Raw genomic sequence first — 13,771 nt, forward strand, 5'->3', positions numbered from 1 at the left:
TGCCATGCTGCCTCCCACACCTGGGAGAGCACATTCACAGGAGCAGCCACCACCCACTCTCACCCTCCCAGCATGATGGGGTGGGACCTCGGCACAGGCAGATCCCAGTGTTCTAGATGGGGGCTGGGATCCCTGTTGTCACTTTGGGATCTGAGTCTGTGCTCATTTCCAATGTACGATGCCTTAATTACCATGCCTTAGAGGAAATAGGCCTGGGGCGACACCTGGGAAGAAGGTTCAGAAAAATTTAGGGTAAGAATTACAGCCTCCTAGCTGCGCCTGTTCACCCAGACTAAACCCCAGACCTCCAGCAACACAGCATCTTTGGAGGATGAAGTTGACCAGGGAGGGCATGGACTGGAAGGGCAGGAGGCTGGCCAGCCTGACTGAAGCTCCTTTCCCCTGTGTCTCCTCCCGTCCTGCTTCGGGCACACTGAGAGAACAGGGTACTGTGGGCACTTGGGCCTTGGAGCCCTACTTTGGCCACTAACAGAATGACCCTGACAACCCTGACAAGTTACTTAAGCTCTCTGAACTTCGGTTTCCCCATCTGAAGCTAAACAATCCACCTGACTTTTTTTTACTGATAAGGATTATGTAAACACTTAGCAGAATGTCTGGAGCGTGTGAACCATTCATGAATGTTAGCTCTCCCCACCCCCATGCCTTTCCTGGGGCCCCGTCCTCAGTGGCCAAACCATTGATCTGTCTCTCATGGTGCCAGCCACCACCTTGTCCTGGCTGGGGCCTTTGGTGGGCATGAACAAGGCCCTGACTGCCTGCTCTTTTACAGGGCAGCAGAAGAAGGCCTGACCTACAAATTCCATGCCGCATGGAACTCCGTATTGCAGCTCCTGTGTATTTTCTTTGAGACATGTGGGCGGCAGGCCCATCCTGTGATGAAAAAGGTGAGGAAGACGCTGTGGGACAAGGGGACAGTGTGGTGCTTGGACTGTGTCTGGGATCTGGGTCCCTTAACCATTGGCTTGTCGGGTGAGGACATGTCTCATTACATCTATACCCTACCTCCTCACCTGCGTGAGTGGAAAACCAGCTAGCTTTGTAAACTTCCACTTAAATAATAGTAACTTCCTCCCTTCCAAAGCAAAGCAAAGCATCAGTGGGCTGAATCTGGCTTCAGTTTGTGACTGGTTTGACATTCACTTGGCCCATGATCTATACCTCATCCTTTTAAAGACCACTCCCTGCTGAGGCATTGGCCCTAATGTGTGACTCCCTTTGTGCTCCAGTGCCTCCAGTCCCTGTGTGACCTGCGCCTGTCCCCCCACTTCCCACACACGGCCTCGCTGGACCAAGCAGTTGGAGCTGCAGTGACCAGCATGGGACCTGAGGTGGTGCTGCAGGCTGTGCCTTTGGAAATTGATGGCTCTGAGTAAGTGTGGCTCTGATCGCCTTCCTTAAGAGCCCTTGGAGGGGCAGACAGCAGGCAGGGTCAGTGGGAGCTGCTTCTTCGCTCAGTGGAAATGCTGCCCCCAGGCTGTCTTGTCACCCAGGCTTCACTGGCCCCTCTCACCCTCCTTCCAGAGAAACTCTGGATTTCCCACGGAGCTGGCTGCTGCCTGTCATCAGGGACCATGTCCGAGAAACTCGCCTTGGTTTCTTCACCACCTACTTCTTGCCCCTGGCTAACACCCTGAAGAGCAAAGGTAAGGGCTTCTCCTGTGGCCTAAGGTGCATCACAGTCCTGACACCTCAGCTGAGGGGAGTCTTAGCCCAGCTCCCTCAAACCTGCAGAGCGTTCGGCAGCATCATCCTCTGCTAGCAGTTGACAAACAGGATGTGAAAGCTCGTATCAGAGCTTCACCCCCCAAACCTGATACAAACCCTTTCCCCACTTGGACATGCGGCTTCCAACCCGGGGCCTTGTTTTTCCTTGATGGATCACAAAGATCAAGTCGGCCCCTTCTTCCCTGTGAGAGCTCTTGAGGTCTGTTTTCTAACCTGTTTGTATGTCTGTCTATTTATATATAAATTATGGCTAACATTGAGAAGAATGGGAGACCTAGAGCACTTAATTGTATTGATGCAAATCCTATATCTAGACCAAGAGGCGGGTGTGTAAACTGAGCAAGGTTTAAAATTAAGGAACTGCATCAGGGTTGCATTCTCTCTTCATACCTCTTCATTCTATATGCTGACCAAATTATTCAAGAAGCTGGACTCTGTGATGAAGAATGTGGCATCAAGTTTAGAGGAAGACGTGTCAATAACCTGCGTCCTGGAGATGACACGTTTGCTGAAAGTGAGGAGGACTTGAAGCACTTGTTGCAGAAGATCACAGAATACAGTCTTCAACATAGATTATATCTCAGTGTCAGTAAACAGAAATTCTTACCGCTGGAACTGTAGGAAACGTCATGATAGATGGAGAAAATACTGAAAGATTGAAACTTTCAGCAACTTCCATCTACTTGGATCCATTATCAACAGCTCAACTAGCAGTCAGCAAATCAGAAGCAGACTGCACTGAAAAAGTCTGCAGTCTGGAGCCTCTCCAGATTATTAAGGAGCAATGATTTCATTTTGAGGACTATGGTGTGTCATATTCAGACCATGGTCTTTCTAATCACTTGCTGTGTGTCAGAGCTGGATAGTGAATAAGGATGACAGAAGAAAGATTGATGCCTTTGAGTTGTGGTGCTGGGGAAGAGTATTGAACATCCCACGAACTGCCAGAAGAACAAATATATAAGTCTTGGAGAGGGTGCAGCCAGAGTGCTCCTTGGAGGAGACAAAGATGATAAAGCTTCATCTCACATACTTCGAGCATGTCGTAGGAGGGGCTATTCCTTGGAGAGGGATGTCATGCCTGGAAAGGTCGGTGAAAGAGAGGAAGTCCCTTAACCAGGTGGATTGACACAGTGACTACAGCAGTGGGCTCTAGTGTCTCAGGAGGTATGAGAGTGGCACAAGATAGGACAGGGTTATGGGTCATACTCAACAGCACGTAACAACAACATATATATGTGATACATATGTGCACCTGCATATGTGGGTTTAAAAAAATATAATCAGACTTTTTTTAAGTGTATGTGTGTGTGTGTATATACCTTCAAATCAGATCTAACTGATACAGGAAGAGATTGTCTCTCCGTCTCCAACAGAGCATCTGGTGGATTTGAATCACATACCTCTGGGATTGCAGTGCAGCTTCTTGCCACGAGGCTACCAGAGCTCCCTTATAATCAGACTCTTATGCTTCTAGAAATGGTACTGTCCTCTCTGAGCTATCCCTTCTTTAGGCTGTTTCCCTGGATCCCTGGCTCGTTTTGTGGTGCATTTTTTTGCCCTTGAGTTCTCAGTCTTCCCTCTGCACCTCACGTTTCCTTTGCCCTGTGTGAGGGGGCTCAGGCTCACTTAATGGGAACGCAGAGGGCCTGGGTACCTCTTGGCTGACGATGGCTCCTGGATTTCTTGTTTTTGTTCATTAGCGATGGTCTAGCTGAGGAGGTGGGAAACAATGACTTACGGGCCATCTCCTCCCTGCTGCTTGTTTTTGTAAATAAAGTTTTTGGGTTTGTTTTCATAAATACATTTTATATTGCAGTGCATCTCTTTTATTTTACATATTATCTGTGGCTACTTTACCCCACAGTGGCAGAAGTGAACATTTGAAACAAACCACATGAACTACAAAGCCTAAAACGTAGACCCTTAGCAGAAAGTTTGTCATCACTTGGTCCAGGGCGATGATTCTTGACAAGGAGGTGACTTTGTCCCATAGGGAACATTTGGCAACATCTGGAGATATTTGTGGTGGTCACATTTCAGGGAGAAAGCTGGTGACCTCTAGTGGCTTGTCTCCAGGAACCCTACTAAAAATAGTCTGCTGCACAGAACAGCACTCCCCACTGCCAGCCAGTCCAAAGTGACAATAATGCTGTTCTCCTCTCAAACATTATTTTGTAGAATATGCATCTATTTGTCGAATACATAGGAAGAATGTAAGTAAAAATCACTCACTCTCTCTATAGCCAGAAATCATTTTTACTGTAATTTTTAGTGTATTTCTTTCCCATATGTAAAAATAGTCTTGTAATTTTGCCAAATTTAAATTGTGCTCTATATGTTAGTAACTTTATGTACTAGTAAACTTTTTTTCTGGTATTTATAATTTTTTTTTTTTGTTACAAAAGAAGCATGTGTCTGCCCATCAAAGAAAATACATTTAAGCCACCAAAGTGGGTTGTTGGCATGTTACCTTTACGGCTGTGAATTTTCTTATCAAGGTTGTGCATGTACTTGGCCTTTGCAGTAATACTGCATGTAGATTTCTGGCCAGAGGAAATGAACAAGCATGCAGGTTCCTGTCTCTGCCAGTACAGTCAGCTACTGACAAGTTTATACTAGCAGATGTTCTGAGACAGCCTACCGGATACCTTTTAGCAGGTTCCAGTTGAGTTAATTAAGATAAAGCCCCACTGTGGGATTTGATGTAGTCACCATAATGAAAGAGTATAGCGGGGTATGGATCTACTGTGCAGTAGATGGTTGAACTGACTGGATGCAGATCTCAGCTCAGCCACGCCGTGATGTGGTAGTCATTATGGATAAGTTAACTTTTCGAGCTTTGCTCACCTACAAAATAAGGATGAAAATGTCAGTATTCTAAGTATTAAATGAAGTAATGCGAAGACAGTGTATCTTACATAACCTGGCTCGTAGAAAGTGCTCAGTAAATGTTACCAATTTACTTATTGGTAAGTAAAATACAATTCTAGAAAACTGTATATATTGTACAGTTGTGTTCATGTTTCAAAAGTGTAAATGTGTTTAGAGACATGTAAGCAAGTTAGAGCTCAGTCACTATCCCTGTTGGAGACTTTGACTTCCTTCTTGATTTTGTTGTTAGGAGCCGTTGAGTCAAGTACAATTCATAGCGACCATATAAACAACTGACCTGAATCCTGGTCGTGTCCTGTGCCATCTCACAGTCTCTGACCCTGTTGAGCCCATTGCAACAATTGCTGTGTCAATTTTGTTTGATGATGGTCTAGTTTAGTTTCTTATATTGGACAAGTATTATGTTTTAATTTATGGGACAAGAAAATTACTGATAATGCCTCATCTCTAGGCTTTTGGTTTTGGTAAAAATGACACCACTGGCCTAGAGGGTACCTGGGTCACACAGTGTCCTTGTCTCTCCCCGCAGCAATGGCACTGGCCCAGGCGGGCAGCACAGTGGAGTCCAAGATCTACGACACACTCCAGTGGCAGGTAAGGAGCCGGAGTGGGGACAGCCTAGGAGATGGAGTGGGAAGACCAAGGGACCCTCCTCCTTAACAGCCACCTTCCTCCTCAGATATGGACCCTCCTGCCTGGGTTTTGCACAAGGCCCACGGACGTGGCTGCCTCCTTCAAAGGGCTGGCACGGACGCTCGGCACAGCCATCAGCGAGCGCCCAGACCTCAGAGTCACCGTGTGCCAGGCCCTGCGCACGCTCATCACCAAGGGCTGTGAGGCAGGTATGTGAGGGTTTGTGGGTGAGTAGTCAGGTAACACAAGTGCCCCTGCCCACACCTGGCCTGCTTTGGCACTCAGTTCCCTGTATCCAGAGGAAGTAGCCTCTTGAGCTCCTGCATCCTTTGTGCGGATCTGGGGAATTAGTAGGGCTGGGAACTGCCCAGCCCTCATTGCTCCCAGGGTGCTGACAGTTGCAGTGGATTTAATCGGCAAAGAGGTTGATTGTATGGCTGGCACCATGCTGGCCCCAGGACAGGAGTCCTAGAAGATCATAGACCTGGTCTCCGTAGCGTACTCCTTCACTGGGGAAGTTCAACCCACAGCTTCCCAGTCCTGCCACAGGGTCCCCTGGAAGAACCTGCAGCCCAGTGGCCTTTAAGGGCAGGCAACACCTGGCTCTTTCATGCTGACTCTGATCTTCCTGCCAGAGGCCGACCGTGCCGAAGTGAGCCGCTTTGCCAAGAACTTCCTGCCAATTTTATTCAACCTGTATGGGCAGCCTGTTGCCAGTGGGGACACCCCAACCCCTCACCGAGCTGTGCTGGAAACAATCAAAACTTACCTCACCATAACTGAGCCTCAGGTGAGCTGGTGGATACTTGCAGATGAGCAAGTGCTGGTAGAGGGAGTTGGAATAGCTAAGACCTCATCCACTGGGGCTCACTTAGATTGTCTTGTGCTGAGAATAAGGGACCAGATACCAGTGGTCGGGGGTCAGTCGGGGCTTGAGGCTTTGGGATGTCAGTGGCAGAGAAGGGCATCATGGCTCTATGATCTTTCTTCCCCTTCCTTCTTACCCCCTGGGGCTACCAGTTGGTGAATGGTTTCATGGAAAAAGCCAGTGAGAAGGTGCTCGACCCTGCCAGCTCTGACTTCACCAGGTAATGTGCGCAGCGCTTTCCCACGTCAACTGGGGTGGCCCACGGGACTGGAGGTGTGCCCGGCCAAAGCTCTGGGGTTTCTTTCTGGAATTATTAAGGGATGTCGTAAGATACTACTTGTCCTTGCTCCACCAGCGAGGCCTGACTACTTCCTTTGTCCTGTGGGTTTTCTGGGGAAAGAATCAGGTCACTGTAGAGGCAGGTGCCCAGGTTCAAATCCAAGTGCCACAACTTATTGGCTGTGTGGCCTGGGACAAGTTGCTTTCCCATTCTGCCTCTTTAACTTCATCTGTAAAATGGGCACAAGAATAGTACCTGCCTCATTGTGTGGCTGTGAGACTTAAAGGTGTCAACAGACTCTTTGAATAGGGCCTGGTACATGTGAGTGCTCACTTGGGTACCAGCTGGGATTATCGTTCACTAACTCCTTAGGAGTCTCTTGTCCTCCTCACCCTGACTTCAACCACCCTGGTACCCAGAAATCTGTAGAAACCCTTGATAGTCTGTGCCCTTCTCGAGCCCCATATAATGCCCTCCTTAATGCCTGCCCCCGAGCAGACTGTCTGTCCTGGACCTGATTGTGGCCCTGGCTCCTCATGCCGACGAAGCTGCAATCAGCAAGCTGTACACCACCATCCGGCCCTACCTCGAGGTGAGTTGGGGATCCAGAGTCCCCTCATCATCTGAGGAAGGATGGGGCTTTCTGGGAGGGTGGGGCCCGCCTTCCTGTTTTCAGCCTCCGCGGCTGCCTCAAACCAAGCCCTTGTCTGCTTTCTCCTGGTGTGCGCTCTCTGGCCCGTCTGATGTGACTACTACAGTGACTGCACACCTCAGCTCGGGCCTTCTCTGCTAATGAACCTCGCAGAGAACCAAGGCAGGCTCCTTTGCTGAACTCTCTAATTAGGCCTGTTGAACTGGCCCAAGTTTCATCCTTTCCTGTCTTCATCTCCCTCACCATTTCTGTCTAATGAAACTACTTCTAAGACTCCCAGATGCCGCAGTCCCCTCTGTACCTTTCCACTTGCTGGGCCCGTGCCCTTCAGTGTGAAGTTTGAAAAGTGCCCTCAGGGGACTACCCAGGCAGGCGCACAGGGCCAGGGCAGGGACCACTGAGGATAACAGCACTGCTGAAACAAAAGTTAGGTAAAGGAGGAGCGTGGAGAGTGTCCCAGCTCAAAAGATGAGCAGATACAGGCCTATACACGCTAGGCCCAGAGCGTTCATGCTGCTAGGTGTGTGCTCTTTGGAGGTGGGTGAGCTTGGGGATTGGAGAGCACGGTGGGCATACTCGCTGCATTGTCCACAGTGGCCAGCATGGGAGTTAAGTCTCCCCTGTCCATGTTCTGCTGGCCTCTGACCTAGGAGCTCTGGAAGGACCAGGCCAGTGTCTTCTACTCCCATCAGGGCTGATGTGTACATACAGTGGATACTCCTTGAGTATTTCTCTAAGAGTTACTCAGTAGGGTCAGGAGGATAGTTTGAACCCCGTCCCTTATCGCCTGCCCCTGACCACTGTGCTCCCTCCTAGAGTAAGGCACATGGGGTGCAGAAGAAGGCCTACCGTGTGCTAGAGGAGGTGTGTGCCAGCCCCCAGGGCCCGTGTGCCTGCTTCGTGCAGAATCACCTAGACGACCTGAAGAAGACCCTGCTGGACTCGCTACGGAGCACAGCCTCACCGGCCAAGAGGGTGGGTCAGGAGAGCCCTGTGCTGGGCTTGGGGGACAAGAGGAGCAGGGAGGGTGGGTCAGGAGGGCTCTGTGCTGGGCTGGGGGGACAAGAGGAGCAGGGAAGGTGGGCCTCGGGTAGCCCTGTGCTGGGCTGGGGGGGATACAAAGAGCAGGGATGGTAGGCTTCGGGCAGCACCCTGTGCTCGATTGGGGGGACTCGAGGAGCAGGGAGGGTGCCTCAGGTGGGTCCCTGTGCTGGGCTGGGGGCACATGAGTTGTGGGGACAGTGGGCCTCAGGCGGTGGCCCACTGTGCTGGGTTGAGGGTGACACTGGGAGCAGGCAGCATGGACCTTGGCAGCCCACTGTGCTGGGCTTGGGGGGGACATGAGGAGTGGGAAGGATGGGCTTTGGGCAGCCCACTGTGCTGCACTGGGTGGGGGACACAGGAAACAGGGTAGGCTCAGGCAGCCCTCTATGCTGGGCTGAGGGGACATTGAGAGCAGGGAGCAAGAGCCCCAGGCAGCCTGCTGTGCTGGGCCAGGTGTGGGACACTTGGGGGTGGTCCAAGTGGGAGACACAGGGGTGAAGGAGGGTGCTCACATGGAGGGCTCCTGACCATTGTCCCCACACCCTGCAGCCCCGTTTAAAGTGCCTCATCCACATTGTGAAGAAACTCTCAGCAGAGCATGAGGAATTCATTGCCGCCCTCGTTCCAGAGGTGAGTGGTACAGGAAGTGGGGGGTATTTCTGAGAGCTTCCCTGGAATGTAACTCCTGAGGGCCAGAGGAGGGCAGGACTGGAAGTGAAGAGGGTCTCAGTTTTCTCCCCTGGGTTTAGGGGTGCCCTGACCTGGTGCTCTTGGCTGCAGGCAGAATCCCCTCAGGTGGGTGGTTCCGGGAAGGTGGGCTCACTGAGCTGTCTGTGCTAGGTGATCCTGTGCACTAAGGAGGTGTCAGTGGGGGCCCGGAAGAACGCCTTCGCCCTTCTGGTGGAGATGGGCCACGCTTTCCTTCGATTTGGCTCGAATCAGGAAGGTGAGGCCTGGTGACATGGGGGTGTGGGGGAGGATGCTTTTTGAATGGCTGAGAAGGATGCACCCCTCAGAGCCACTGGTCAAAGGGAAAATGGGACAAGTTCCCTGGTCTTGTACGTGGGAAGGCTGTTCCTGTGTGCCCAGGATTCCCTCTGTGGAGGGCCCAGGGTGACGTGTGAATAAGTTTTGTCCCGGTCTCTGTCCTCCAGAGGCTCTGCAGCGCTACCTTGTCCTGATCTACCCTGGCCTCGTGGGCGCTGTGACCATGGTCAGCTGCAGCATCCTGGCCCTGACCCACCTTCTCTTCGAGTTTAAAGGTAAATTCATCTTTTCCTTGAAGGCCCTGCGTCACCGAAAGCTGGAGGGAGCTGCTCTGCTTCCTCCCGCAGTCAGTGGTTAGGTCCCACGTCTGGATTTTAGTCCTCGTTCTGCCTTTCTCAGTCATGTGAGACACTGAGGTGTTTTATTGACTTGTGTGTGTATGTATGTATGTATGTATGTATGTATGTATGTATGAAATGTAATATTTTCTTAATCCCTTGAAATGTCATGTTTTTTGTTATTTTTTTAAACTCGGTTTCGTATCTAGAGATGAGAAATGGGGAAGAAAAACACAGCTTTGCTCTTAGAGTTAAAGGACAGCAATAGACGCTCCACCATGGAAAGTGCCAAGAACTGTCCTGAACCTGGCCCAGGTCCCTAGGATGTTAGCTCTTGTAGGGGCCGTTGGCAGCTGCTGCTTCCTCAAGAGAGGGCTGGTCACCTGGGTGGCGCTCTGACAGTGTCACTCACCCCTGCAGGCCTCATGGGGAGCAGCATGGTGGAGCAGCTCCTGCAGAACGTGTGCCTGCTGCTGGCCTCCCGCACCCGCGACGTCGTCAAGTCCGCGCTGGGCTTCATCAAGGTGGCAGTGGTGGTCATGGACGTGGCGCACCTGGCCAAGCACGTGCAGCTTGTGGTGAGTATCCCTTCACTCAGTGGCCAGGTGGCCTCCTGGCTGCCACCCTCCAGCCCAGTGTGTCCCAGGCATTTTCAATTTTCAGCCACAAACTACTCTTTGCACCAGGAGGTAATGCAGGAGCCCCGAAATGGGGCTTGGGAAGGCCAGGACACGTGTAGGCCTAGGCTGCCTCTCAACCGACACTGTGGCCTGTCAGGGAACAGGGAACGAGAGGCCAGTTAGCAAGGTTGCCTCTCGTTTTTCAGATTAGTAGAAGCAGGGAGTTCCTCAAGACTCGATCTCTGAAACATCTCCTGTATTGCCTCCTCCCTACTCCCTTACCTTTTGGCCTTCCTGTTTCAAGGAGGCCCCTCCAGAGACACCCCACCCGCCATGTTCAGGCTGCAGAAAAGTTAAAAGAACCATGGTCCTTCTGACCCAGGGGCCTTTAAGTTTGCAGAAAGCTAGGACTGGCCAGCAAACCCTCAGTTGTCCATTTCCAGGTAGGCTGAATCCTATTAGACCTCCAGGGTCCCCTCTGATATCTTTGAGGCTGGCCCCAAGTGATGACAGGTAAAGGCAATGAGAGTCCGGCTCCTGCCCCTGCCCTCCAGAGCCTGCAGCCTTACTGGGAGCCAAAGACAGGAGGAATGGCCAGAGCCATGTTCTTCATAAAAAGACCTTCAAGGGACCTGATCCCTTAGGATGAAGCAATTCTACCCCCAACCCAAGTGGAGGGACACTGCAGATAACAAGATCTGCCACAGATAGGGGGATATTGTCCCTGTGATCCAAACCAGGTGGAGTGAGGGCTTGAAAGCATAAGAATTAAAAAAAAACTTGACAGAATAAAGCAGCGGACTAGGAGGGAAGCAGGGAATGCTGCCCAGAGAGGGGCAGCCAGGGTGGGCTTGACCCTGAGTCCGTGTGCTCTGCCGGCAGATGGAAGCCATCGGGAAGCTTTCAGATGACATGCGGCGGCACTTCCGCATGAAGCTTCGGAACCTGTTCACCAAGTTCATCCGCAAGTTTGGGTCTGTGCACTGAGGGAAGGAGGAGTGGAGGGTTTGTTCCAGCAGGGCCCTGAAGAGAAGAGGCCAGGGGCCAGGAGTGGCCTCTTGCCTCTGGGAGTGCTCTCTCTCCTCAGGGCCCCTCACTGCCCTTCTTTTGTGGTCTTCAGATTTGAGCTAGTGAAGGAACTGCTGCCTAGTGAGTACCACAAGGTCCTGATAAACATCCGGAAAGCCGAGGCCCGGACCAAGAGGCAGCGTGCCCTGAACCAGGCTGTGGCGGACGAGGAGGAAGAGGAGGAGGAGGAGGAGCCCGCCCAGGGCAAAGGGGACAGGTGGGACCCATGGAGGGGCTTGAGGGGACAAGCAGGCATGCCCAGTTGCCCCTGCGCCTCCTGGGAGCACGCTGACTCGGGGCATCTCGTCCTCAGCATGGAGGAGATTCTGGCTGACTCGGAGGATGAGGAAGATGACGAGAGGCAAGAAAGGAGCCGGGGCAAGGAGCAGCGGAAGCTGGCTCGGCAGAGGAGCAGGGCGTGGCTGAAGGAGGGTGGCGGGGATGAGCCCCTCAACTTCCTGGACCCCAAGGTGGCGCAGCGAGTCCTAGGTAAGCAGGAGTGCCAGCCCGTCAGCTCTGAAGAGGCCCGCCTCATGCCAGGGTCCGGTGGGAAGCAGATGAGGGACCCCACATCCTCACACACTAGGCGCGCTGTTCTGGCACACAGACTGGGACTTACTGGTCAAGATGAGGGTGTGAGTGGGCTCAGCGGACTGTCTTACGGCCTCACCCTGCACCCTGCCTTAACAGCCACACAGCCTGGAGCTGGCCGGGGCAAAAAGAAGGACCACGGCTTCAAGGTGAGCGCCGACGGCCGGCTGATCATCCGGGAGGAGGATGACGATGACCAGGTGGAGGAAGAGGAAGGCACGAAAGGTAAAGTGCCTGTCTGTCCTGGGACCGTGCTGCTTCTGCCTGAGGAGGCCCACACTCACTCCTTCACTTTTCTTCGTGCATTCTTTTGCTCGTCTACCACTTGCTGGGAGAAGCAAAGATGAAAACATAAGGAGTTTCTAGCGAAGGTGGCTTTCTCAGACTTTTTGAGTTTCTCAACCCTTTTTGAACCGCAGTAAGAAAGCTTTCATGTTGCAATCTCCAGTTCTTTTCACAATCCCTGTATCATTCAAGCAGTGTTTACCCTGCTGTAGCACTTCCCTTCCTATGTGGGACGTCCTCCGAGCACATGATGTACTCTGTTCCTCTGTCTTCCTCTTGTCTTCTTTGCTTTCCTGTCTTCATAATGCAGACTCTCCTGAGACCCTGCAGGTTACGTTGAGGTAGAAAGAGCCAGATTTTGAGGCCCTCCAGTGTCCTGACTTCATTCTCATGACAGTCAGGCTTCTGCTCCCTCTCCATGTATCCATTTATGAAATCACAATGGCCAAAACCTTCTAGAAAATGCCTGCTTTCCCTGTTTCTTCAGTTCCCACCACACACTGCCCAGGCCCTGAGCTCCAGGAGCCCCCTTGGTGTTCTCACTGCCTCGGCGCCCTCAGTGCTGAGAGCTCAGGCAGTCGATGCACTCAGGTGTCCTGCTCAATTTCCAGCCACTGTAGGACTTCCTGTCGGTCTGCAGGCATAGTGGTGGTCACTTGGACTTGGGAGCTAGACTGCTGAATGTGGACCTTGGACAGGGATTTCTCCTCTCTGTGCCTTGCTGCCTGTGCCTCACACCTACTGTGAAGAGGTGTCATGCAGATTAAATGAGGTCACACTGCAAGCCGGTCGGCTTATGTGTACAACTGTTGCTGGTTCCTCTCTGGTCCCTTCATTGCTCTGTCCTCACTCCTTGTTCTCTCCAGCCTCCTCTCTCTCTCTTGCCCATGTCTTCCTGCTCCTGAGAATGCTGCCCCCCCACCCCTTTCCACCTCTCCACAGCCTCCCTGCTCTTTAAGACCTAGCTCAGATCCTCTGCAGTTCTGCCTTAGCTCCCCAACCTCCAGGCCTCGCTCCCAGGACTCCTGCCAGGCCCAGGGCTTACCTGGTCCTCGCCCATTAGTTGCTGCTACCTTTGTTGTATCCTTTGGTTGGTACTTGACTTTGTGCTTACCTTTGTCTGCCCTCTGACTGCTCGTACTCATGCTCTTCCTGTCCCGAAAGTGTCCCACTCATGGGAGTGGGGAGGAGGAGAGTTTGGAAGTAAGAGGATGGGGCAGCCCTACCTGACCACTGAGCGGGGGGAGGGGGGAGGGCACACTTTGGGAGAGCAGGAGGGCTCCCTATGCGCTCACAGGCCTCTCTTCCTCCAATGCCACCTTCTAGGGGAGGATGAGGAGATGATAGACCTGATGAAAGACGTGAGCATCCGAAGTGTGAGTGACTCCTGCTGGGGGAGGGCGGGCACCGGGAACCTAGGCCACCTGCTCCCTTTCCCTCCACCTTCCCGTTCCCAGTCCACCTGCCCTGCTTCTTGAGTGCTCACTGGGTCCTTGTGGACGGCGGGAGGCAGTCCCGGGGTGGGAGGCATACATGTGGAGGAGGCATGTGATGGCGCTGGGAGTGGGGCCTTAAATCACTGAAGCATGTGGTGGCAGCCCCAGTGCTGCTGAGCTGTTGAGAGGAGGGAAGAGCAGAGCTCCACATCCCTCCACCGAGGCCGTGCTGTGGAGACTGGCCTGTGCCCAATGGAAGTGTCCTTCATGGGATAGGAGTGTCTGCCCTGCACAGCACGGTGCTAAACGTCCCCTGCCTCTCACC

At 52.5% G+C, this 13,771-nt stretch overlaps 1 protein-coding gene across 3 annotated transcripts in view; it reads left to right on the forward strand.

Annotated features, from left to right (window-relative positions):
• RRP12 (ribosomal RNA processing 12 homolog (S. cerevisiae)) overlaps positions 1-13,771 on the forward strand; it is a 33,893-nt gene that overhangs the window by 14,210 nt on the left and 5,912 nt on the right. For all 3 annotated transcript variants that reach the window (XM_006880070.1, XM_006880071.1, XM_006880072.1), the window contains 18 exons: positions 794-908; positions 1,251-1,393; positions 1,546-1,667; positions 5,174-5,238; positions 5,324-5,486; positions 5,913-6,067; positions 6,298-6,365; positions 6,924-7,017; positions 7,894-8,052; positions 8,671-8,751; positions 8,962-9,067; positions 9,276-9,383; positions 9,867-10,024; positions 10,949-11,040; positions 11,187-11,351; positions 11,448-11,623; positions 11,825-11,950; positions 13,337-13,386. In XM_006880070.1, coding sequence (XP_006880132.1) covers positions 794-908; positions 1,251-1,393; positions 1,546-1,667; positions 5,174-5,238; positions 5,324-5,486; positions 5,913-6,067; positions 6,298-6,365; positions 6,924-7,017; positions 7,894-8,052; positions 8,671-8,751; positions 8,962-9,067; positions 9,276-9,383; positions 9,867-10,024; positions 10,949-11,040; positions 11,187-11,351; positions 11,448-11,623; positions 11,825-11,950; positions 13,337-13,386 — 2,146 coding nt within the window. The remainder of the gene's footprint in view (positions 1-793; positions 909-1,250; positions 1,394-1,545; positions 1,668-5,173; positions 5,239-5,323; positions 5,487-5,912; positions 6,068-6,297; positions 6,366-6,923; positions 7,018-7,893; positions 8,053-8,670; positions 8,752-8,961; positions 9,068-9,275; positions 9,384-9,866; positions 10,025-10,948; positions 11,041-11,186; positions 11,352-11,447; positions 11,624-11,824; positions 11,951-13,336; positions 13,387-13,771) is intronic.

The sequence above is a fragment of the Elephantulus edwardii genome, unplaced genomic scaffold (assembly GCF_000299155.1).
Source record: "Elephantulus edwardii isolate Elephantulus edwardi_28Jun2011 unplaced genomic scaffold, EleEdw1.0 scaffold00006, whole genome shotgun sequence".
Taxonomy (NCBI): Eukaryota; Metazoa; Chordata; class Mammalia; order Macroscelidea; family Macroscelididae; genus Elephantulus; species Elephantulus edwardii.